The sequence below is a fragment of the Urocitellus parryii genome, chromosome 1 (assembly GCF_045843805.1).
Source record: "Urocitellus parryii isolate mUroPar1 chromosome 1, mUroPar1.hap1, whole genome shotgun sequence".
NCBI lineage: Eukaryota > Metazoa > Chordata > Mammalia > Rodentia > Sciuridae > Urocitellus > Urocitellus parryii.
This window is the reverse complement of record NC_135531.1, coordinates 57286691-57313488: the sequence shown is the minus strand read 5'-3', so window position 1 is coordinate 57313488 and position 26798 is coordinate 57286691. Positions and strand designations below refer to the sequence as shown.

Genomic DNA, 26798 nt, shown 5'->3' with positions numbered 1-26798 from the left:
ACCCCTTTTTTCTGTATTTTATTTAGACACAGGGTCTCATTGAGTTGCTTAGCACCTCGCTTTTGCTGAAGCTGGCTTTGAACTCCTGGTCCTCCTGCTTCAGCCACCCAAGACTCTGGGATTATAGGTGTGAGCCATGGCGCCTGGCCAGAATGCACTTTTGATTACTATAAGTTGGTTTGCTTTTAAGTGTATCCTGATTTGGCAATCATCATACAAATCATACATACATCATTCTGACAAAAATGTTAACGTTGAGATTCTATATTCTGCTTTTGGTACTAAAAATTTTATTCCTTTATTTTTAATTCTTAAGACACTGTGATGCTGGGTTTCAGATTTGAGAGAAACTTAAAAATTTAAACATACATTCTATAATTTTACAAAGCTTCATTATAAAACATAATTTCAGGTGTTACTTAAGAGAAATCTGTTTCTTTATAAGAACTTTGAATTCTGCTTTGAGAAGAGGCAAGGATGACTAAGGCAAGATTCTAAGTTATATATAAAATGTATCTGATTTCTAAAAGAGGAAGAATAAGAATAGCTGCTCTTAGTACCCACAGTAGTGTTGCCTTAATTCATTTGTCTGTCACATTGAGATCTGAAGAAATTTTTACCTTATGTACATCCCAAAAATCTTAAAAATCTTTATATTTGAACATACAGGAGAGAAACTAAAAGTTAAGAATACTTGTGTTTATTATGAGGTAGGTTAGAGGCAGAAAGAAATGCTTCCAAAGAAAAACCCTACTTAAAATGGGTAACTTGTGAGGGAAGAATATGAAGAAGAGGATTTTTTTATCCTGTTAAAATAAAGAGAGTTTTGTTTAAATATCTTTTTAGTTCCATGTAGCTTTTTTTTTTTTTTCTGAAAACTCTGTAAGTAATTTTGGTTTTGTTTGGGAAATTATTCCTGAATTAGGTAATTTACACACACACACACACACACACACACACTTGTAGATGGACATAATACCTTTATTTTATTTATTTTTATGTGTGCTGAGGACCAAACCCAGTGCCTCACATGTGCTAGGCAAGCGTTCTACCACTGAACAACAACCCCAGACCCTAAATTAAATATTTTAAACGTCTGTGAAACTAGATGTGTTTCATTTTTGTTTTGGCCCAAATAAACCAGAGTTCATAAATATAAATCAAGAGGAGATAGCACAAGTTAAAATAATGCACAGAAAGCACATTTAACATTCTTTCTAGATAGATTAAAAGGATATTCCTATAACAATTACCACTACCATCCATAGAAAAACAATTTTAATTTCCTTCACTTAGGAGGGCTTAAAAAACTACAACAAAGAAACATGATATATTCATTACCATGCTTCCAGGAAATTAAACTAAAGAACTAAAATACTGTGGCAACCTCTACAAAGCCTTCTTCACAGAATTACGCTAACTTCCTTGAGGCAATAAATAAGAAGATAGGTGAAACAGGTAAAATCTCACTAAAATAGATTTTATATTCACTGCATGAAATACGAAATAACCAAGTTGACTATAGAGGCAGTGACTTGGGCACCTGTAATCGCACTTGATCTTTCACAGATTTAATCTAATGATTTGATCAGTTTACTGTATAGGCATGACTCTGTCAAAAGGATGTGGGAAACAAGGAACCATTAAATTTAATGACAGAAATAAACAGTAGCCAGCTGGGGGTGGTGGCATTCACCTATAATCCTAGCTACTCAGGAGGCTGAAGCAGTAAGATTACAAGTTCAAGACTGCAACTTGACGATACCCTGTTTCAAAATAAAAAAGGGCTGGGAGCTGGACATGGTAATGCATGCCTGTAAATCTCAGCAACTTGAGAGACTTAGGCAGGAGGAATACAAATTCAGAGCCAGCCTCAGCAAATTAGCAAGGGCTTCAAGAACTTAGAGAGACCCCCATCTGAAAATAAAAATTAAAAAAGGACTGGGAGGACTGGGGTTGTAGCTCATTGATAAAGTACTTGCCTTGCATGTGTAAGGCACAGCACCACACAAAAATACACACATAAATAAAATAAAGGTGCTGTGTCCATCTACAAGTAAAAATATTTTAGAAAAAGAGTGGGGGGTGCTAGGGATGTATAGCTCAGTGGTAGAGCACTTGCCTAGCATGTTGCTAGGCCCTGGGTTCAATCTCTAGTTCTATAAGAAAAACAACAGAAAGTCAAATGTACCGATTTATTAGGGTCAAATTTGATATTCCAGGAACTACTGTTACCAGTATTACCTGCTAGCATTTTAAAAAACACAAAAAGATTGGATCAAAATCATTGAAGCAGATGAACAGTATCCCAAAGTTTTAATTAGGCGAAGCATAATTTTAGAAATCATGCTCTTGATTTTTATGGACCTACAGTTGAAAATGAGCCCACATATGTAGCATCTTCATACCAATAAACTACGAAAAAAAGGATACAAAACACATTTGAGATAAAGGGTCATTACTCAATTTTAACCTTTTCTACCATTTTGGATTCAAATTACTTAGTCTGATGCCATTTTGAAGCTACTAAACTGGATTTTTCTAACACTATTAAAACAAATCTGAAAAGAACATTGCCCTTTGATGGTGCAAACAAAAGTCTAGAAGGACTCCAAAAACAGCTGAGATCTCCTTCTCTTAGCCATGTGAAAGAAATACAATTTTGCTTATTGTTAACACAGTCACAAAACCACAGAGTGGCTTGTTAGAAAAATTTATTAATGACAAATTAATAGTGAACTAACCTAAATTAAAAATGGCCAATAGCATAAATAGTGAATTCACTGAAGAAATTCAAACAGCTAAAAATGAGAAATGTCACCTGTAGTATATCAATTGGCAAAAATTATCTAAATTATACCATTCAGTGTCAGCACAGTCAAAGAATACTGGTTTGGGAATGTAAGCTAGTTCAACTTTCCTAATTAACGGCTTGGCAATAAGAATAAAAATAACTTAGAAATGTTCACAATCTTTGTCCCAGCAATTACATTTCTAGCAATATATTCTAAGGAAATAATTGGGTAAGTGTGTGAAGATGTAAAAAGATACTGCATGTGCAAGGATGCTCACTGTATAACAAAGAAAAAATAAAGAAAATAAAAACCTACATATTCATATTAAGTGAGTAGGTTAATCTAGCATGCATCATATCAATAAATATATAGAGATATGGACCTATATTTATTGGAGGGAAAATGAATCTGAAAGCTAAAGAAAGTTATAAAACAATCTAGGTATGATTATTTATTTTGATAGGAAAAAAGATAATTATTAAGATGTGTTTATTTATCACCATATGTTTTTATTTTATTTTTTGTGCTAGGGATTGATCTCAGGGCCTCCCTCACATGGTAGGCAGATGCTTACCACTGAACTCTATCCACAGCTCTTTTAAAATTTTGAGACAATGTCTCACTAAGTTGCCCAGACTGGCCTTCAACTTGAGATCCTCCTACTTTAGTCTCCCAAGTAGCAGGGATCATAGGCATGTATCACTGTGTCTGGCCCTGTCTTTTTATTTTTATATGATAAATACAAGAATATTAGAAGTAATTAATTATTCTACTTTTTATCTATATAAATGAAGATATATTATTCATATAATAAACAAAGGGAGGGGTGAAATAATTATCCAACAATAATGTGTTGTTATTGACAGAGTGGGAAAGGGCTATTTTACATAGAGCCATTTTTTTTTTTTTTGCAATGGTCACACCACACATTAACCTGCAGATAAATTCATATCCTTTTGATTTCTTTCTTTTTCAGTAGATGATTTTTCCCTACTGATTCATGAGGAAACATCTTAAATGTTAACTGTGTTAAGCAAATAAATATGACCAAATAAATAAGTTTATAAATAAGTCCTTTCTTCCTTCTGAAGAAGTTTGTGCTTCTTTCCAGTTTGTGCTACAGACATTATTTCAAAAAACTTGCAGTTCTTTATAATTTCAATTTCTCAGATTGAAGCAAATCCATTCCTTACATCTGCTCATAAGAAAGAGTCATATGTTGATCAAGCAAATACACTTATTTTATTTGAAGCTATTTTCAAGGCATCTTTTAGATCTATGTTTCATTATCCTACCCAATCAGGCCTATGAATATAATTTCAACAAGAACAAGATAGCCATGAGTTAATACTTATATAGATAGCATAACCAAATTACAGAGGTTTGGAAGACTTCTGTATGGGAATTGATACCAATGATTAAAAAAACTATATGTGATATCTATATGAATATTCTGGATTTTAAAAGATGTTAGAGTAAATATGACTTCATTGAGGTATTATGTTTACTATTTGGCCACAGAATGAACCCAAGGTTGGTATATGCTAGGCAAGTATTCTAACACTTTCCAAATTACTGAAAGTGATAGCAAAGCTCTGTATACCTATAATCCCAGAGATTAGAGAGACTAGCAGGAGAATTCTAAGTCTAAAGCCAGCCTGGGCAACTTAGCAAGACTCTGTCTCAAAAAAGGGGGGGGGGGCTGAGGATGTAGCTCAGTGGTAAAGTACCCCTTGATTCAATCAACAATATGGGGTTAGGGGGTGATGACAAACTTTGAATTCATTTTTTAAAAAATCATATATAACAACGGAATGCATTTTATAATTCTTATTTACATATAGAGCATAATTTTTCATATCTCTGGTTGTATACAAAGTATATTCACACCAATTTGTGTCTTCATACATGTACTTTGAATACTAATGTCCATCACATTCCACCATCATTTCTAACCCCATGCCTCCTCCCTTCCCCTCCAACCCTTCTGCTCTATCTAGTGTTCGTCTATTCCTCTCATGCTCCCTCTCCCTATCCCACTATGAATCAGCCTCCTTATATCAAAGAAAACACTCGGCATTTGGTTATTTGGAATGGACTAACTTCACTTAGCATTATGTTCTCTAACTCCATCTATTTACTTGCAAATGCCATGATTTTATTCTCTTTTATTGCTGAGTAATGAATTCATTTTTAAACTAATTATCAAAAATATTACAAAATGAAGAACGTGGGTACCTCAATTATTTTAAGGAATGTGGAGTTAGTGTATATTATTATATATAATGCAACACAATATAACGTAAAATGCTTCTAATGTTAATAAATACCTTAGAGCTTCTTAATTTTCTTAATTTATAAGTCTCTTCAGGATGTGAAAACTGTAAAATGTACAAACTCAATTTAGTTGCTAGTGTAATTTCACATTGTGTTAGAAATGGAAGAGTGTCCGAGATAACACTTTCTAGGTTAATGTAAACTCTAGGTCTATATCTGATGCTGTATTCTCATTCATATTTTTTCTCTCTCACTGTGGTACTGGGGATCAAGCCCAGGGGAGCTCTAACTCCCAGCCCTTTTAAAAACGCTGTATTTTTGAGACAGCCTAAGTTGCTGAGGCTGGTCTCAAACTTGAGATTCTCCTGCCTTAGTCTTTGAGTCACTGGGATTATGGGTGTGTGCCAGTATACCCAACTCAATGCTGTATTCTCAAGTGTGATTATACAGAATCAATTTGCTAGATCCTTTGATAATGCGAAAATAAGAGTGCAATTTCCCCTGAAATAAGCAATCTTATCAACTTGGAATTCTTTATATTCTAAAGGCATTGTTGAATATGAGATGCAGTCTAATCAACAGTGCAGAGCCCAAGTGTGCTAATGGAAACAAATACTTTTAACAAGAACAATAAATACTTGAAGTCATGAACATTATTTTCTTTATTTTTACTCTTTTGGTATATAAGAGTGCAAAATAATCAAATACTGAAATGAGACCTGATCAATTCTAAGCACCACATATTAGAAAAAAAATTTATGAGCAAAATTAATTTTTCTCAATTTATATACCAAGTTACATAAAAAGTTCCAGAAGAACTACACCAAAGAAGTTACAACTAGAGTAAGAGCTATTCCATGCTTGTATAATTATATCAAAATGGATTCTACTGTCATACAGAACTCTTTTTAAAGAGCCAATTTTTAAAAAAAGTAAGCTACAATTTGGCAAAGTCTTATTAACATATAGGCACCTGCCCCTCAGCTAATAGCATTTAAAGGCTTTCAGCTGTTCTATGGAGCTACAGCTAGGGTCTGACTTTGAGTTCTGAAGCCCAAATTCTGACTGGCTTACGTTCTTCCCTTACTTTCATTACACTTTCCTTTATTTATATCCTATGCATTCCTACATTTCAAGGGAAAACTGTGACCAGTATTGGTAGGTTTTGGTCTATGATTTTATTATTTTAATGCAAGATGGGGTCAGCAGAATAAAACAGTCTCCCGGCATCTAGTTTTGTCATTGATTCACTGATTATAATGAGTCATTTTTTAAAAAGGCATACATAAATGAGTAGGGAAAAAAGAAATAGTATATCTGGTTGTGGATGATATCTAATCAAGAATTGCTACATCTTTTTCTCAAAGATGTTCAAGGCAAAAAAAAAAAGCTACAAAAGTCAGAAAAATGCATTTCACATCTTAATCTTCTTTTCTATTTCACAGTTAAGAATGAATACAAATTTTATTTGTATGTGGAAAATAATAAAGATTTAAACTATGATTTAAAAACATTTTACAACACTTTTATACTTATTTAAAAAATAATGTGTATACTGATTAGTCCAAAGAAATTATTATAACGACAACTTATTGAGCACTTACTATGTTCCAGGATCTAGCTAAATCACAAAAGTGAAGCACAGAAAAGTTAGGAGAACTTGCAAAAGCCCATACATCTAACCAGGATTTAAAATGGCCATTTTAACTAGATAGCTCAGGTTCTTAACATTACAATATGCAATGCAATAAAATGCAATCACTATAAAAATATAAAATTAAATGATAAAGATCTGAAGCAGGACTGGGGATGTAACTTAATGTAGAGTGCTTGCAGAGCACAGAGTTCAATCCCCAGGACGTACACAAAAAACATAAATAAACAAATAAACAAACTAATGATGTCACTAAAAAAATATTCCTCTTATAGTAATCATGATTTTGAGTACAGAGACTACACACCCAGCTTCCTGTCTTAAATTCTTACGGAAATTGGTTATTCATTCATTTAGCATGACTAAATGATCAATGAACTTAAAGCCAATTTCCATAAATTTACCATATAAACAAATAATAATTCATAGTATCCACAGGTAATTTATAGAAGGAAAATATAATGTGTTCAATGGAGCTTAGCATTATAGTGGTAATGAGGCAAATATTTAAAAAGTTATTTCCTTGTTGAACATAAGGAGGAGATATTTTAAGTTACATTAAAAGTTAGACTGCTAAAATCTGCTTTGATGTCACAACATATCCTGCAGCTCATGTCCATGAAAGTTGTTGAATCCTGTCTGAAGAAACATATTCCATTAAAAAAAAAAAAATCAGGTAACTTCTATTTGTTTCAATTCCATTTGAAAATCTTTTTGGAGTATCTTCAATAAGATAAAAAATTCCAAGCTATTAACAGTAGAGTATATAAAGTAAAGGACACATGCAAGCCTGATAGAGAAATTATTTAGTGGATAAGGAAGGCCTTTTAATGCTTATTGTTACTATTTAAGATTAAAAAATCAAAACAAGTGCCCTGACCAAAAGATGTCTAGGAATAGGGCAAGCAGGTTGAAATACAGCACAGAAAGACTCAAGTCCACTCAATACATTCATACAGTACCTGGGAGCTGAATCTGTGAACATCGTCAGAGGCACTGACTAGATCAATGGAAGACATGGAGGAAGAGCGACTATAGGGCTACCAGAGACAGACAAAGAAAAAACCAAGTAATCAGAACAAAGGCACAACAGAGCTTTCAGTACCAACTTCCAAACACAAGATAAAGAAAGAGAAAACAAAGCACTATATGAAACAAGCACAGCAGCAAGTGCTGACTTCATGCACCTATTATGTATTATACTCTAAAATCATTCCAAAAAGAATGTAGTGCTTCCAATAATACCAAATAAGACAACTTAACCCCAAAGAAGAAAGAGATATATTAATATAATTGGTTATACTTCTGGTTAACTAATTACTCCCTGTCCACCCCCTTGCTTTTTCCTCCAATAATAATAATTAATAACAACAACAACAACAGCAACAACATTGTGTTGAGAACAAGATTTTTGATTTTATATGGAATTTAACACACACTACAAAAAAACTTACTAAATTCTTGGAAAGGCGAGAAAATCTATATTACAAGATAGTTCCATCAATAGTGAAGAATGTAAAATATACTTTAAGTAAACTCTGACATTACTTTACCTTTTGGACAAATCTATGAGTCCCCACAGAAGAAAAGGCATCTCCAGATGGTAATGATGTAGGCCAATGCAACCTGACCTTTTCACTCTGTGACTAAAAGAGCATATATTGTTAAGATATGATAGTTTTAAAGTGTACTTGCAGATTAAGAAGGATACTATAACCTGGAACTATCAACATTTAATTGGTAAACATTTTAGTATTTAAAAATATTTGAATAACGAAATTTCTTCACAGACTTCAACAAGTCTTGCCAAATCCCAACACTGGCTTCAGATATCCCAATTTAGTCTCTTCTGACTGTAAAACTACATTAGACAAGGATTAGCTCTTTGATTTTGCTCCTAGTTAGCCCCATTCTTCCCCTGCATAAGATTATCTATCATGACTCAATCTTAACACTGCTGCCAATTTTCTTCTATTCAAACTGTAGCCAAATTATTTCCATTATTCTACTTCATCAGGCCCAATGGCTTATGTGTCATTAGAACCAATATCATCATTTGCTTCAGTTATATTCTTAAGAGCACATCATATGATCTCTTTGCCTTCTTTCCATGAAAGCATTCTGTCTTCATCCCATCATCTTACTCCTATTAAGCTGAGATGACCTCCTTCCTCTTCTTCGGTTTATCTAGTTTCTTCTCAGTATTCAACAAATATTTGCTAAAAGTAATATACTAAAACTATACTGTGCTATTGTGTTTGTGCTCATCTTTTAACTATAAAGACAGTGATTTCTAGTCAATGCTGTCTCAACATAACATCTCATTCCCTCACTCACCAATTTATTGTATTGTATACAACTTTCCCTATGTTAACAAATAATGTAAACTCAAAAAAACGTGATGTGTCACTTGGAAAATACTTATGCAATGGCTGTGTTGTTAAAAAAAAATGCAATATACATTGAGCACAAAGAGGGAGATGATTTGAACTGATGGAATTTATTTCATAGATTTTTTAAAGCCTACTACTGAAAAGTATTACCACATTGTAATTATTTTTGTCATATTGATGTACACATGGCTAGTAGACAAGGAGAATCAGGGTCTGCTCAATGGCTGTTTTCTTAACACCTGCCAGAATGAAAGAAGGGATAGAAGCAGATTTGACAGCCCCATGAATATTTCTTTTTCTAAAGCTTACAGAAGTTTACACTGATCCTCTTAAACCCAACTCTACTAATATACTGATATTGAATACAGTCACATTTTAAAGCCAGAAAGGATGCTTTGAATCATCTTTTTTAGCTCCTTATTTCACATGTTAGAAAATCAAAGTCCAGAGAATTTGTTAAAACTCATAGTTACAAAGAGTCAGTGGTGAAACTAAGACCAAAATGTCTTGACTGTATAAGTTCACTACTCTTCCCCAAATAGCACCTTCTAGGGGGTTAAAAAAAAAAAAGTTAAGGGAAACAATTGATGCTACTTCAGGTAAGTACGTTAGGCACTCAAAACACAATGATGCTATTTCAGGAACTACTTTAGGCATCCAAAAGTAAAGCCCACTTAGGATCTGAAAGTTCCGACTCAACTGAGTGCTGTGTAGCATTTTTTGGTGTGTAAAAAAATGAGTAGTAAGCTTTACAAAAAAATGTGATTTAAAAATATAATGAAAATAAATATAAGAAACCAATAGGTGACTTACTTCAGGTGATTTACTCTTGGCTACTAGAACAGCAAATGGGCATAATAATCATGACTGCCTTAATAATGACAGGCAATGAATAAGCCAACATTTCATTTGTAGTATAAAACTGATATACAAATGATTATTTGCAAGGCACTTTATAGTCACAGTTTATTTATGCTTGCCCAAGAAGGCAAGAGATTCTACCACAAGTAATATAGTTTAAAGATGGTGTGGAGTATGGGAAGGGGAAATAACTAAAATTGATCTTTAAATACCATCTAGTGGTAAAATGTGGAAACTACACAATTGAAGCAAGTTATCAAATTAATCTTCAAACTAAAATTAAAGGATTTAAGAAATGCTTTCCTTCAATTTCTGAAGAGGAAGCTGGTTATAAATGCTAGCAATTCAATGATGATGATAAAACACTAAGTAAAAGGAAGAAAAACTAATGGTGAAGGTCTTAAAGGAAATAAAGGAGTTAATAATAAAAACTGAGTGCCAACATCGCAAAAGAACCACCTTAAAGTTTTAATTATCTTCCTCTTGAATTCTAATGGTACTTGAAGAGAAATTCAAAGAAACCTTTTGTTCACACTAAATACATGCTTGATATCATAAAGGTCAAAGAATGATTAAAATTGGAGACTTCAAGGGGAACAGGAAGAACATTTCCACTTAAATTCATGTTAATTATGTATACTTCCTTTAAACAATTGTATAGGTCTTCTCATCTACTGCTTGGAAATTAATAGATAAAGGAACTGAGTTAAAGATTCTTCCACATTTATGACTTAATTTTGATAGTTGATTTTTTTAGGATATTAATATAGCTCACCATTTTCAAGTTCTATTAATATGAAATAATATACATCAAAGAATTCCTATAGTGTTTGAATTTCAGCTTAGAATTTTTAATAATAGATATACCTGTTCTTCTATTTTATCTTGTCTATCAAGAGCAGCTTCAACAGCATCAAAGAACTCTTCTTCATTAATCAGACTGTTTGGACCTTCCTATTCAAATACACAGAAGAAAAAAAAATAACAGTTAATTTAAAGAAGTGGAAAACACTGATAATCCTGGTATTAACTTTAGAGAAAAGTTGAAAACTGACCCAATAAACATTTATTGAATACACATTTAAGATCCAGTCAGTATACCATGTAAGATTATAACAAAGATAAGTAATACGCTCTGTAAAATCCTATCAGTGTTAAAATTAACTCACCCAACACTCATATTTACCATATACTGTTTTAAGTATTAATCTAGAGTAGGGGTTGGTGAACTATGGCCAATGGGTTGAATCTAATCTGCTACCTACTTTCATATGACCTGTTAGCTAAGAATTTCAATTTTACAAAGTTGGAAAAAAAGTAAAAGTAGTAACATTTCATAATATGTTAAAATTATGTTATCATGTTCATTTGTTAATGTAATTATTTTTGACTGCTTTTGTGTTGCAGTTATAAAGCTGAGTACTTGCAAGTGATAAGGGATATATAAAGATCCTCCTGCCAGTACTTCCCATAGACTTTAAGAAGGTTCTTCCTAGTTGAAGGCAAATGTTTCAGAGAAAAGAAAAGCTAAGTTGATGCTTGAAAGTCTCATTAGATGACAGAATATGGTCATCAATCACCTGGGGAAACTTGTTACAATGAAAATTCTTAGATCCTCATGCTCAGATATTCACTTTCTGGGTCTTGGGTAGAGCCCAGGAAAATACACTTTAATGTCTCCCAAGTGATTCTGAATCAAATAGAATCTCAGCTGTATCAGAAGATGAAAGTATAAAGAATAGCAGCAAAATGAAAACAAACAACGTATGTTTCTGCTATGATGAACCAAGTAAGTGGAATGTAAATAAAACAATAACTTCATATTATGATAAAAGCAGAGCATGAGCAGGTAGGCTTGGGTCTAGGGTTCCCTAAAATTTAAACCAAACCACCAAAAAAGTAAAAAGGGGATACATGAAAATTGCTGGAATCTTCTCAGCTTAATAATCCTTAAGTTATAAGGCCTCTCCTTATAACTTAACCACATCAACTATCTTTAATTTCTTATTCAAATACAACACATATACAGAACAATGTACATCTCAATGAATTATCAAAAAGTAAATGTTTCTCATCTAAGGACCAGCTAAGACACGAGGTCCTGAAAATAGAAAGTAACGAATACTCTAGAGCCTTCTTCCTGTAGGATTCAGTTTATAAAGTTCAAATATTTCAAAGACACAACTGACATCAGTATAATTGTGGTCTCTGCTGATCAGAGAAAAAAACAAAACATTCAAAATCTACTCCAAATGATTTTTTTTACAATTTTATTGGTCATATTTACATCTGCATTTAAAAAAAAATAATAATAATTCAATTTATAGTGGATTCTGGTCCTTACGTAATCACATCAGTTTATCAGTTGGGATTTGCAGCTTTTAAAAAAATCCTATATTTTGGCATGCCAACAAGGAGGGGGTTGGATTCTGATTTGCTAAATTAAATGGTTTGTCCTGTAATAAAGGCAAATTCGATGAAGAACTAAAGTAGAACACAATTTTCTTTATTAAAAATGACTTTTAAAAGCTCAAAATTTTAACTCATCATGCTTAGTAAGGGAAGCAGCTACTTATTGGTAAAACCATAGGACATCCCTTAGTCTTTATCTTAATTGCCCTCAGAAGCCACTTCTTACGTTAAGGACTCTACCTCTATAAATTCCTAATTAAGTTCTCTAGCTTTAAATTCCTAATTTTCCCCCTCTTCTTCTCTAAGCACTTTTCTTGGGCTCCTCTGAAGGCCTTCTGTGCCTTTAAATGTTGGTGCGCCTATAGTCCCATATAGATGATGTTTCTTGACATACCATGAAGTTACACTGATAAACCCAATGTAAACTGAAAACATCATAAGTTAAAATGTATTTAATGTACCTAACTGTTCAAATATCATAGCTTATATGTAACTATATCAGTTGTTTATGCTTGTGGTTCCATGGCTGTTTGGGAGATAAAGTTCACTGCAACTGCCCAGATGACAAAGTATCACATACTGGTAGTCCAGAAAGGATAAAAATTCAAAATAGTATATTGCATTTGCACCATCATGAAATCTAAAAATTATAAGTTGAACCATCATGAGTTGAGGACTGACTGTACTTGCTCTCCCACAGATTCTCACTCATTTCCAAAGTTTCAGTCATCATCTTACTTGTGAATTCATAGCCAGGCAATCCTTCTTTTAAGACACAGAGCTTTACAGCTACAAGATGTCTAAAATTGGCTCTTCTCCTTCCACACCAATCTGCAGAAACCATAGCCTAATCTTGGATTCTTCCTTTTTCTCTCATTTGATCACCACACCTTTCAATTCTACTTTTCAAATATCTAATTTGCCATTGTCTTTCCATTCTTACTACTTCTACTCTTGTTCAGGCTATCTTCAATTCTTATTTATAACTAGCTCTTATCATCAATCCATTTTTCTCACTGCAGAAAGCAAGAATGATTTTCCTAAACTGTGAATCTGAAAACTTCACTTAAAACCCACTGCCTCCGCATCTGAACTGATTCTTGAAAAAGTTTATAGTCAGTCTTATCATTCCCTCTTCTTAATTTGTAGCTGTTAACACCCCCCCACAGAAATACTTTCAGTTCCCTGGCAAAATGCTCTTACCTACAAATGTTTTCTTCCTTCCCAGCCTCTAAAGCAAATACTCTCTGGTGGCTATTCACCTGGTCAAAAGCCTATTTACTTGTTTCAGCTAAAGTGATATTTCCTTTGGAAAGCCAGACCCAATAACTTGTTGGGTTGAGAATGCTTCATAGCATAAATTATTACAACTGAATAACTTAGCCATTCTTTCCATTATACAATCAGGCCTTCTTATCTTCTTATCTTCTTATCTTCCTTTACCCTCTCTACCCAGCATAGTGGTCTTAAGGAATGGATATAGTTGTAAAGCAATTTCTTAGGTTACAGATGACAGAAACATTTAAACTTTAATAATTAGAGCATCAAGGAAGTCTAATAACTAAAATAAAGACAAAGTGTGATTTTGTGTCTAAAATCTATGCAAAACAATAAAAAATAGCTTGAAATTCCAAAAAGAAAAGGAAAGCATAAAAATAGTTCTAGTTTATTTAGTAATTATAATGTTTAATTTAGCATTAAAACTCACAGGGATTCGGGGCTGAGGTTGTGGCTTAGTAGTAGAATACTTGCCTAGCACGTGCGAGGCCCTGGGTTCGATCCTCAGCACCACATAAAAATAAATAAGTAAAATAAAGATATCGTGTCCAATTATAACTTAAAAAATATATTAAAAAAAAACTCACAGGGATTCAGTGAGAAAAAAAATTGGAGTACCCTTACCTATTTTCTTCATGAAATAAGGTATTTATTTAACAAATACCAGTAGAATAAATATAAATTGTGTTATATCACAATTTCTAAAAGTCCAGATGTATTAATATATTTTAAAGAGAATGTTTCTATTAAAATTAAATGTTTCTACTAAAATATAAATAATTATTTGAATGGAGAATGCCTTTCTAAGCATGATATCATATGTGAAGATAAGTCTATCAAAAGACAGAGATTAATTATATGAAGGTTAAAACTTGCATATGGCAAAGCCAACGATACAAAATGTTTTAAATCTACAAACATGATTTTTGGCTTTGTAATAAAACACGTCAAATAACTAGGCCCCTTCTTCTCCCTCTATCCTCATCTTTTTTCCCTAAAAAAAAAAAAACAAAAAAAAAACCCTGTATTGAAAGAAGAGAAATAAACAAGTATACAATTTTATTTATACACTGCTGGTAGGCTATAAGAAGTACCATATATAGTTAAAGTAAAAACATGGAATTTCTTGGATTATTTTTATTTTCTATAATCTTATAATGTGAAAAAATAATTAAGAAAGTTGATAGGTCTCCCAAAATTAACCTAAAATGGTAAAACTGTCAACTTCAGAATAAAAATTGTCATCACAATGGTTTATTTTCCTAGTAATGTAGACTTATAAAACTTCAGTGGAGTTATTTAATTTTTTCACATTTGATATGTTTGATAATAATTTTAAAATATTATAACTCAAATCTCATCTTTATAGAGTCCCACAGCTGGAAATCTATTCCAACATAAAAAAAAATTCAACCCGCAGAGACTCTTCTATTTCCAGAGTAAAATGGCGAGAAATTTTTCTTCTCAGAGTGCTCAACCACTGAGCTACATCTCAAGCTTTTTTCATTTTTTAATTTTGTGACAGGTTTCACTAAGTTGCCTAAAACTTGCAATCCTCCTGCCTGAGCTTATTGAGTTGCTAGGATTACATATGCTTGTTTTCTTAAATGTAAGCTAATCATTTATCATTGTATTTCTACCTTAGTGATACTCCTTGCCTTCTCATTTTTTTTTGAGAGAGAGAGAGGGAGAGAGAGAGAGGGAGGGAGGGAGGGAGAGAGAGGAAGGGAGAGAGAGAGAGAGAGAATATCTTTGTTTATGTCACCAATGTTTCTTACATGTTTTCTCTAAAGAAATATCATAGAAAAACAGCTTTAAGTGTCTGTGTATGTGTATATGGGGGGAGATTTCATTAATTGCTTGGCAAATAAAAGGAGAAAGAAGTTGATTTCAAATAAAAAGGTAATTAGAATAATTCATGCTCTGCAATGGATAAAGTCTCATGGTATAGTACACACTAAATCTTTTGCCTGCAAATTGCTCAGCTTTTTCATTTAGAGGCTGCTTTTATTTATTTATTTTTAAAATGCTTGTAAGTGAATAACATTAAAAATGATCATACTCAAAGAAGAGATAAAAACTTGTCCTATAAAATGAAAAGGTTTAAGGACTTGGGATATAGCTCAGTTGGTAGAGTGCTTGTCTCACATGTACAAGACCCTGGGTTTGATCCCCAGCACCACACACACACACACACACACACACACACACACACACAATAAAGTGAAAAGGTTTAATATTGAGCCATTTAAAGCCTATTTAACCCAATCTGTCCCATTGTTCCAGTTGCAGAACATCTATAAAAACTTAAATATAGTATATAATATATAATTATAGTGACATTAAGAATATAATTATATAACAGTCATTAATATATATGCTCTAAATTATGATTTACAGTCTATTTTAATGCATTTGTGTCAATTTGAAATATTCACAGAATTGAAAATTTGGGACCTAATGGGTTAAATAAATATCTATTTCAGAGAAAACTCAGCATTTATATGCATTTAAATGAATTCTGAGAATAAATTATATATTTATAATACTTAAGAGTTACAAAGTATTATTTAAAACTTAAGTCACTTTTGTGATAGATATGACTTATGTGTTTCTCTTACTAAGACCAAAATATAAGTTCATACTTCATAATCTGGTCCTCCAAAGTGTGATTTTTTCTTAAGTTCTGCCATTGCATTTTTGTATGCTTCCTCTATTCTTCTTCTCTTTTCAATTTCCTACAGGAGAAAAAAAAATATTATTTTCAGTGGGCATTTTAATTATACTGAAGTCGTTTAGGCTGATTTCCTCTGCATTTCAGTGAAATTTTGTAATTCAACAAAAAATAATTCCACTCCTGTGAAAAATAAGAATATTATTCCACCAAAGAAAATACTTTACTCTGGGCTACATATTTCAAACAAGCAACAATTTAAATCACTGCTAAGATTACCTTACAGGTAGGTTATGTATTCAATAATTAACTGTCCAAGAGTCTAAAGTATGTTAAAAAAAAAAAAAGAGAGAAGAAAGAAAAGAAAAATCAGCACCAGAGAAATGCCTGTATTCTTATACTTTTTTTCAGTAAGCACTATATTTACTTTGGTATGAAGAAAAAAAAGCAAGCAAAAAATAACTCAATAAGTGGAATAACGAATGTTTAAAAAAGAGTCCAAAAAAGAAATTTCATTTACTTTCTCATGTAAGACTTCAGATACCTACTTTAGTCCTTTCCCTTCATAGACAGGGTCTACAGCTCTGAAGAGTTACAAGATAGTGAACACTTAAAATAACAAAGGCTGACTAAATCTCAAACTATTGCCACAACAATGGGGTACATGGGTTTAAATATAATATAGCCCTGAATTCCAGCAAGTCTATAAAAAAAATCAACCAACCAAGCATCCAACAAACAAACAAAAAACAGTCTTTATTCCCACACAAGTACTTAATTGCTAAGTTAAAAATCTACACAAAATTCACAAGATGTTAACAAATACATACCATGCCTGAACTAAAGCTAGTGTAAATCAATAGTTTGTCAGACCCCAAAATTTCAGTAAAAATTGTTGTGTATTCAAAAGAAAAGGAACTGATCCAAGATAAGGTAAAATTAAAAACAGCAGCAGCAACAATAATGGCACACACACATACTCCTAAAAATACTAAACTGTTAGAAGAGCAAATAGAATTCTCATTTTACTGGTGGGAACACAAAATTAATATAACTTTTTTAGAAAATGGTTTGTCAGTATCACTAAAGCTACACAAAAGGCCCATGAACCAACAAGTCTACTCTCAAGAATATGCCCAAGAGAAATGAGAATATATGTTTACCAAAAAATATGAGAATGCTTAGAACAGCTTTATTCATAATGGTCCCCAAATAAAAACAATTTAAATGTCAATCAACAGAAAAATGGATAAATAAATTGAAGTCATATAATGTAATACTATATAGTAATAAAAATGGATAAACTACCACTAAATATAACAATATACAGGAATCTCATAGTCAATGTTGAGGAAAAAGGAAAGCTAGACACAAGAATATACTGTATGGCTTCATTTACACAATGGTCAAGAAAAGGCAAAACTAATCTATGATGAAACAAATTAGAACTATGGTTATTTTTTTTCCCCTACCAACTAAGCTATATCCCCAGCCCTTCAAGTAGTATACTTAAGTTTGGTATCCTTCACTGTATGTATGCTTTACCTTAATTTTAAAAAATGGAACAAATAAGAATGTACGACATAGCAATAATATTAAGTAGAACAAACTATCTTCAATGAACAGATTTTATAAAATTGGGCTGGGGTTGTGGCTTAGCGGTAGAGCGTGTGCCTAGCACATGTGAGGCCCTGGGGTCGATCCTCAGCACCACATAAAAATAAATAAGTAAAATAAAGAAAGGTATTTTGTTCAACTACAACTAAAAAATAAGTATTTAAAAAAATTAACTAAAATTGTTTTAACTTAGAATTTCTAGTATTTTTAGACATGAGTGGTTAAAAATTAAGTATACTTCTACAGTAGAAGGGATTTTATTATAGGCAACCATAAAAATTATCACCACCAAATAATATTAATATTTCAATAGCTAAAAGAATACTGGAACTGACATTGGAGATCTACATGAAAAGTATAATTTAAACTATTCTACTATTAAATAACTGTTATTATCATTATCATTACATATTTAACTGCTCTTCTTAGATTTTAAGCTCCTTAGGGACTATTTCCAGCTTATCATTGCTTCTCCATTCCTATCTTACAGCAGGTATGAAAAAATACTTCTTGAATGAAATAATATCAGTGGAACCACAGTGTTATCATTGTATCTTCTTTGTGCATTCTATGAATTACCCTAAAAGACATTTATTAATAAACCACTATCTATATTCAAAAATTTTCAAATCTTCCTTATTTTGTGTGTATAGAATATAAAAAATCATTAATATGTGTATATGTTACATTCCATAAAGAAAACTAGAAAGTTCTTGAATAGGGAGTTGTTTATCAACAAATAAATACAAACTGTATATATGTATACATACACATAGTTGTACATATACATATATATGCACTCATATATACTGTGTATACACACACACTCTCTTTTTCTTACATTCCTTGTAAAATATAACTAGGATCCTATTATTTTGATCTTGAAAAAAAAATTATACTGAAAACAGTAAATAAAATTTAATACTGCATAGACCTGTAAGAGAACAACTAAATATAGTAGTTTTCAGATTTCAATTAATACAGCCATGCTTTATGTTTCTTCTTTCCTTAAGACTGCTTCAAGGAGAAGCAGCAAAAATAGCTCCCCCACCCCAAGATCCTTTGGTTTGTTCTTCATATTACTACTCAATAAAGAAAAAGAAAGGATAAGATTATCAACAATGAAGGCAATAAAAAGTCCACTTCCTTGTGTAACATGGCAAAATGAGAAACTTCAATGATGAAAACATGAAAAAGACATACTGCATAATGCAAAAGGTTTTAAGAAATTGTTTTAAATGAGTTATCTTTTGAGGCAGTGTGATTAGTTTAGGTGACTAAACAATATAACCCCTTAGTGAAAGATGAATAAAGAAACTTTAAGAGAAAGTTGTCAAAAGTTAAAAATAAGTTAGTCTAAACAAACTGAATGATATTCTTGAACAACTGATACAGTAAATTTAAGGAGTTGTCCTGTTTTCCAATGTATTATTTGTTCTGTGCAGAGGGATAATTTTTGATCCACATTGAATTGAAATCTCTGAAAATAGTCTGGCTCCAGAATGATAATGAAATATTTATACAGTAGTCCCCCCTTATCTGCAGTTTCACTTTCTGCAATTTTCAGTTATCTATGGTCAAAAGTAAGGGTGAGTACACTAGAATAAGATTTTAAATGAGAGGTAGAAAGACCCCACAAAACATAACTTTTATTACAGTATATTGTTACAATTGTTTTATTTTATTATTGGCTATTTTTTGTTAACCTCTTACTGTGCCTAATTTATAAATTAACTTTATCATAGATATGAATGTGTAAGAACAAAAATAACACAGCATATATAGGGTTTGATATGATCTGTGGTTTCATGGAAACCACTAGGGGTCTTAGGACACATACCATGCAGATAAGGGGGAATATGCTGCTAGTCAATTCATCTTTTCCCCTGCCCTGGGGTACTGGGGATCAAACCCCGGGCCTTTTTGCAGGCTAGGCAATCTACCACTAGATACACCCCCAGCCCTAGTCAATACATCTTACTCTCACCTGAACTTGAGAATTCTGAACAGTTCTCTTCTAAAACATGAGAACCTTCTCAAACACATAGTGCTAGTCAAATCCTGTGGCCATTCTGCCATTACATCAGATGACATTGCTTTCCTTAGTGTCTTGCTCAAATTGAAAGACCTTCAAACACTGCAAACAATAAAACTTTCTGATGAATGATAAGATTCTGATTGCTGTCTAGCCTGGTATCCACAGCTGACATATCAGAACAGAGAAAAATCTCTTTAATTCTGCTACCTAATGACTTCGGACAAGTTTCTGGGCTTATTAGTTCCTTATTTTATAAGATGATGGTTTTGGACTACAACTTAGATTTTCTAAGATATGTTACAGTTCTTTAACATTTTATTACTTCACTAAAGTTGAATTATGAACAGAAGTTTCTCCTAAGCAAATCCAGTAAGCTATACTTCATGCTAAAAACTATAGTTTCATATTCTAATATTATCAGTGCTGCTTATTAAATAAAGGTGTGAAAATGGGAACTAGGGCAAATATTTGAACAACACAGTGTATGCTAATAATATCACAATGACCCTTCGAAAAATACACACCTACGAATGTAAAGTAAATGTTTAACTGCATATTTGGCTAGCTCATATGTTTTAGTTAGCTCATATAACTTGAATACAATTTCACATACCACACAAAAAGGTAAGTAATACTAAATGGTTCATTGCTTTTATTTCAAAGCATTACTAATACCATCATAAAACTTTTTATATTAAATCCAATGAAGAGAATATATTTTATAGTAGCTAAATATATAACAGATGAATCTTATTTAAGAAAATGAGTTTAAGAGTCCCATAATGTATCAGAAGTAGTACCACCTGCTACTTCTATCAACCCAATGGACTCTTGCCTAAGAACTTAGTTTGGTTTAAATGTTCAATTGATATATAAAACTCAGATAAAATCTAGTTTTTAAGAAATTAAGAACTAGTCTTACCTTATCCAGTCTCTTTTGCCAGCTGTCCTCACGCTTTACCATTAATTCAATACAATGAGAAAGTGTAGCAAGGATTCCAGCAGTGGTTGCTTTAAAAGTTATGGCTTCCCCTTTAAAGTCTATACCATTAATTCCTTTTGGTGTTACATGTGGAAATACTGAAAAAGAAAGTTATTCACTGAAAATCTTTCAAATGAAGAAATAACTCATCAGAATTTAAGATTAGAAAATATTTATAAAACTAGCAAATCTGAGCAGGTTTTTGAATTATAGTTTTTCTCCTGTTGACCAATATTTAAAAATATCCTATCCATACTCTATGAGCAAAGGTTTATGACAACATATGCACTTTCAAGTTCTTTTTTTTTAGATTCTACTTCCTGAAATATATTTGCTGTGCTGCACCCAGTGAATCAGGTGGTAGGAGGAGTAATACTTAAATAATAACATTCTGACAGCTTAGAAAGGGACCTAATTATGCTAAGAAGTACCTTACATTTTAAGAAATCTGGGATTTAAAAAATATCTGAAGATATACTTTACTATAAAGTAATTAACTTAAGAAAATATTCAAATTAAGTCTAGGACCAATTAATATGTTAAATACTTTTATGTTTTATAATATAATTATAAATGATTAGCCTTTGAATGAAATGAAAAATCTTAAAACTCACAAGATACAAGAGATAATAATTTATTATTCTATAGCTAGTAAGAAAACATTCTGATAGAACCTTTTAAATGTCTTTAAAAACTCAGATGTAGATGACAGTAAAGGTACAATCTGTAAAAGGACAAAGTGATAAACAGTACTTCATCAAAATACAAAACTTCTGCTCTTGAGGACATTGTTTTAGAAAATGACAAGAAAAGCCACTGACTGGGAAAAAAAAAATCTCTGCATGGTATAGATTAATCAAGGTCATACCCAGAATATAATAAGTAACCTCAAAATACATCAACAAGTTGAGTAATAAACAACCAATCAAAAAAACTTGGCAAAAGATGTGAGTACACTTCACCAAAGGAGACACAGATGGCAAATAAGTACATGAAAAGATATTTAATAACATTACTAGGGAAATGCAAAATTAAAGCTACAATGAGATACCACTGCACATCTCTTAAAATGTGTGAAATTTAAAAAGACTCACCATACCAACTGTTGGTGGGGTGGTAGAAAACTGGAACTCTCATTAATGGCTGGTGAAAAACAGTTTGGCAGTTTTTTAAAAAAGTTAAACACACGTCTAACATGTGATTCAGTCATTCCACTCCTAAGTATTTACCCCAAATAAAAAAAAATATATGGCCATGCAAAGGCTTATATATGAAAGTTCATAGCAGTTTTATTTGTAATAGCCCAAATTTTAAACAACCCGAATGTCCACCAATGGATGAGTGGATAAATACATTGTGGTATTGTGTTATACAATGGAACACTACTTAGCAATGAAAAGAAATCAACTACTGTTACATGCAACAACAATGATGAAAGAAAGAAACTAAGCAAAAAAAGAATACATACCATATGAATCCACTTAAATAACTTCTAGAAAATGCAAACTAATCTACAATAACAGAAAATAGATCAGTGGTTGTTTGGGGTGGGGAGGGATAACAAAGTGGATGGAGGGCCAGGTGTGATGGCCCACATCTGTAATCCCAGTGGCTAGGGGGGCTGAAGTAGGAGGATCACAAGTTCAAAGCCATCCTCAGCAACTTAGTGAGACCCTGTCTCAAAATAAAAATTTAAAAAGGGTTGGGATGTGGTTCAGTGATTAAGCACCCCTGGGGTTCAATCCCTAGTAGAAAAAAGAAAGAAAAAAGAAAAAGAAAACAAAGAAAGTGGATGGAGAAAATTTATAAGGGCAACAGATCATTAGAACTTCTTTGTTTTCCATCACTCTTACCAAGATTGCTGTTTTATTACAAATTATTCTTTTCTCTAATTATCAACTTAGAAATTCAAAGACATCCATGTAAGAGAATGTGTGCAACTATAAGAATGGGTTCTTACTGCTAAACATTTGCTAATTTATATACATGAATCAATATAAGATGAAAAAGCATGGTGAAATGTCTTTGAAAACATCTTAAAACAGCACTTACTACTACCAAAAGCAGCCACCTCAAGTCCTTTTCAGAATGATACAGAAAGTATGTAACAGATGTTTAAAGTTTTTTAAAAAACTGAAAATAAGGGTCTTACACAATAAGACCTCTGAAATACACTTTTCTTATGTAAGGAAACATTTCTCATATTAGGAAGTGAAAGTCACAAAGACATCACATCATTGTAATTTGCCATCCAATAGGTTGCTCTAAATATAGGTGCTTTGATCTTTGCTCCAGGTTTCTTACACCTTACAATGTACAACTGTATTAATCTCAAAGGAAAAATTTAAGCAAAACCTCCAAGTACTTGAAAGTTTTTGATTAGTTTGCTTATCTGAATGTCTCCACTGAAGACAAGAGGAAAACATTCTTTAAGAGACAAGGTGATGTGCCTGAATTTCCTCTGGGAAAATGATACCAGGCAGTCAGAGAACATACACAGTTTGTAACTATGTGCATGCTGGGAAGAAATGGAAGAAATTACAAAATAACCTATTAATCTAGATTCGTAAGTACTTAGGCTCCTAAGATTATCATTCAGATCTATAGTTCTTCCAGTTGAATTCTGACCTTACACATTCGTGCACTCAGAAAATAAAGGAACTCGTAAGATAACACCAACATGTCAGAACTAAAAATAAATCTGACAGAAGCTGAAAGATTTAGAATCCCTTCATTTCACTAAGACTCTTATGCTCTATTTTATTTATTTACTTTTACCATGCTATATTTTGTTTTCATCTATCTAAAAACCAATGGATAGTCAGAAAAAGAAAACATAATTAATGCCAATTAATCGAGTTGGTGGCTCCAGAAGATCTATAAAATGTAATGGTAACAATTTTACAGACTGGCTTAGACAGAATGAAGAGGAACAAATAAATGCAGGCATCATTAGTGTTCCTTGCACAGTTCAGCCAAGAAACAAAAGTGGCTACATAGGACTGTTGAGAAAGAACAGCAGACACACTTCTTTGGTGTGAAGTATGAAGAATTTATCAAAGAATAAATCATCTTTCAGCTCAGGCAACAACCTATTCTTTAAAGTATTATTTGGGAGAAAATAGAAAGTAACAATAAAGGTTTTTGTATTTCATGGTAACAGGGTAAACATGGTTTTCATTAACCTTTTTCTAAATTTGGACATATAGCCAAAAAATCTGTATATATTTTAAGCAAAAGATTATCCATTTTCATTGCAATTAATAAAAATAGTAAATACAGGTTTAATGGATATGAAGATACGAAATAAAATAATCTTTTAAGTAGGTAAAGGTAATACTGAAAAAGTTTTTAACAGTTGGTAGGATTAGAATGTCTGCCAGCCCTGGAGAAAACAGGGTATCAGGAATCACGCCTCTAGCTCATGCACTCTTGCACATCATCACAGACAACCTGCAGGGGGATTTCCCAGTTGTTCAAGAATTTTTTTTCAATTTCCTCCCAAAGAAATATTCCAAATAATCATGTATGGTGCAGAGTAGAAAGGGATTACTGGAGAGAAATCCTTCTTAACTTAGAGGATTTTGGCCAGATGCAATCATGCCTGTAATTCCAGCAACTTGGGAGGTTGAGCAGGAGAAGCATAAGTCTGAGGCCAGCCTCAGCAAGACCATCTGAAAATAAAAAATAAAAAGGGCTGGGAATGTAACTCAGGGTAGAGTACCCTGGTTTCCCAGGTACCCGGGGGGTGGAAAAAAAGAGGAACATACAGAATGGTAACTTTGTTAAAATCTCTCTTCATCTGTTTACTAGGACAAAGAGGAAACATGACTGAAGACTATAGACCTGATATTAACCATACTGGGTTAGATAATCAATTAGTTTGGGACTACGACCAAAAAACCTGATGAGAACAATTAGAGGGGGAAAAGATTATTTTGGGGCTCACATTTTCAGGGGTCTCAATCCTCAGACAGCTGGCTTCATTGCTCTGGGACCAAGGTGAAACAGAACATCAGGGTGGAAGAATGTGGTAGAAGAAAGTGGCTCAGGATATGGCACTAGGAAAGCAGGTGTGTGTGTGTGGGGGGGAGATAGAGATAGAGATAGAGATAGAGAGAGAGAGAGAGAGAGAGAGAGAGAGAGAGAGAGAGAGAGAGATATCTCCTCTCACCAAGGACTAAATATATAACCCAAAGGCATACCACCAGGGACCCACCTCCTCCAGCCACATCATACCTGCCTAACAGCTGCCATCCAGTTAATTCCTATCAGGAGATTAACACAATTATTAGGTTAAAACTCTCACAACCCAGTCATTGGACTCCTAAACTTTTTTTCATTGTCTCACACATGAGCTTTTGGGGGTACCTCATATCTAAACCATAATAAATTGGTTAAAAACTTAAAATTAATTGACAATTAATGTACAAGCATGTGCACAAAGAATAGGTATGAGCAATGTATGTTATAATATTAACACTAAATTTTTTTCTCAGTGAGATTTATCAAAAGCATGTTTCAATTTGCTAAATCAATATATCTCCATTTTATATAGATAGTCTGACAAAATGCTCTGATAACATACTTTGTAAATATTTTCCAAATAATTATTTGTATTATGTAAGAAGAGATTTAAATTGGAAAATTAGACAGAAAATATAGCTAGAAATAGAATTAAATGTTACAACTTAAAAATAAAATACATATAAAAATCCTATACTGGTAGCCATCTTCAACATTTAATGAAATTTAATCAAAAGAAATGAGAGTTTAGGAATATTGGGTGATATTATTCATGGTAGGTACAAAAAGTCACTATATAACTTTAGATTGATTTAATCTAAATTTAGAGTCCAAAAGTTCTGAGTTTTAATAAATTTTAGTCTTTTAAAATATAGCCTATTGAGATATAATTCCAATATCATAAAATTCATTCATACACTACATCCAATTCAATGTGTTTTAGTATATACAGAGTTGTACAACCATTATAATCAATTTTAGGACATTTTCATCAAAACCCCCTTTTTTAAGCAACTTGGGATCAAATAGTTTTACCCTCCCACCAGAGTCACTCCTCATTTCCCCCAAGTCCCATGTCCCCTGCCCTAGGCAACCACTAGTCTACTGTCTACCTCTATAATTTGCATCTTTTGGACATTTCATGTAGACAAACATAAAAGTAGTCTTTTGTAACTTAGTTCTACTTAGCAAGTTTTCAAGGCTAAGCCATATTTATATAGCATGTATCCAGGACTTTATTCCTTTAAATGGCTGAATAATATTCCATTGTGTGGATATATCACATTTTGTTAATCTACTCATCAGTGGATGGACATTCAGGTTATTTCCATTTTGGGCTATTGTGAATAATGCTGCTATGAACATTAATGTACAAGTTTTTATATGGATGTGTTTTCATTTTTCCTGTATATAGATCCAACAGTGGAACTGTTATGTCAAATGACATCTTCAATGTTTAATCTTTTGAAGAACTGCCAGAATGTTTCCAAAACAGGTGCACCATTTTACATTCCTTCGAGCAGTGTATGAGGGTTTCAATTTCTCCACATCCTTACCAACACTGTTATTTCTTTTTTTAAAAAAATTCTTTTAAATTATATATATAATATCAGGATTCATTTTGACATAATTATAAAAACATGAAATATAATTTGCTAATTCAGACCCCGCTACTCGCTGTTACTTTTTTTCTTTCTGATTAAAGCCACTGTAGACGTGAAACAGCATCCCGTTTGCATTTTCCTTAATGATGTTTAGGATCTTTTAAAAAATGTACTTATGTATGACTAC

General features: G+C 32.5%; 1 protein-coding gene across 2 annotated transcripts in view; it reads right to left on the bottom strand.

The window, feature by feature from the left end:
• The window catches only part of Cert1 (ceramide transporter 1), a 108506-nt gene that overhangs the window by 15710 nt on the left and 65998 nt on the right, over window positions 1-26798 (bottom strand). Inside the window, exons 7-11 of one of the 2 annotated variants that reach the window (XM_077800360.1) lie at window positions 20922-21079; window positions 16316-16408; window positions 10848-10934; window positions 8280-8372; window positions 7689-7766 (exon numbers count right to left, since the gene is read on the bottom strand). In XM_077800360.1, coding sequence (XP_077656486.1) covers window positions 7689-7766; window positions 8280-8372; window positions 10848-10934; window positions 16316-16408; window positions 20922-21079 — 509 coding nt within the window. The remainder of the gene's footprint in view (window positions 1-7688; window positions 7767-8279; window positions 8373-10847; window positions 10935-16315; window positions 16409-20921; window positions 21080-26798) is intronic. The other variant, XM_077800359.1, reaches the window with a different exon arrangement.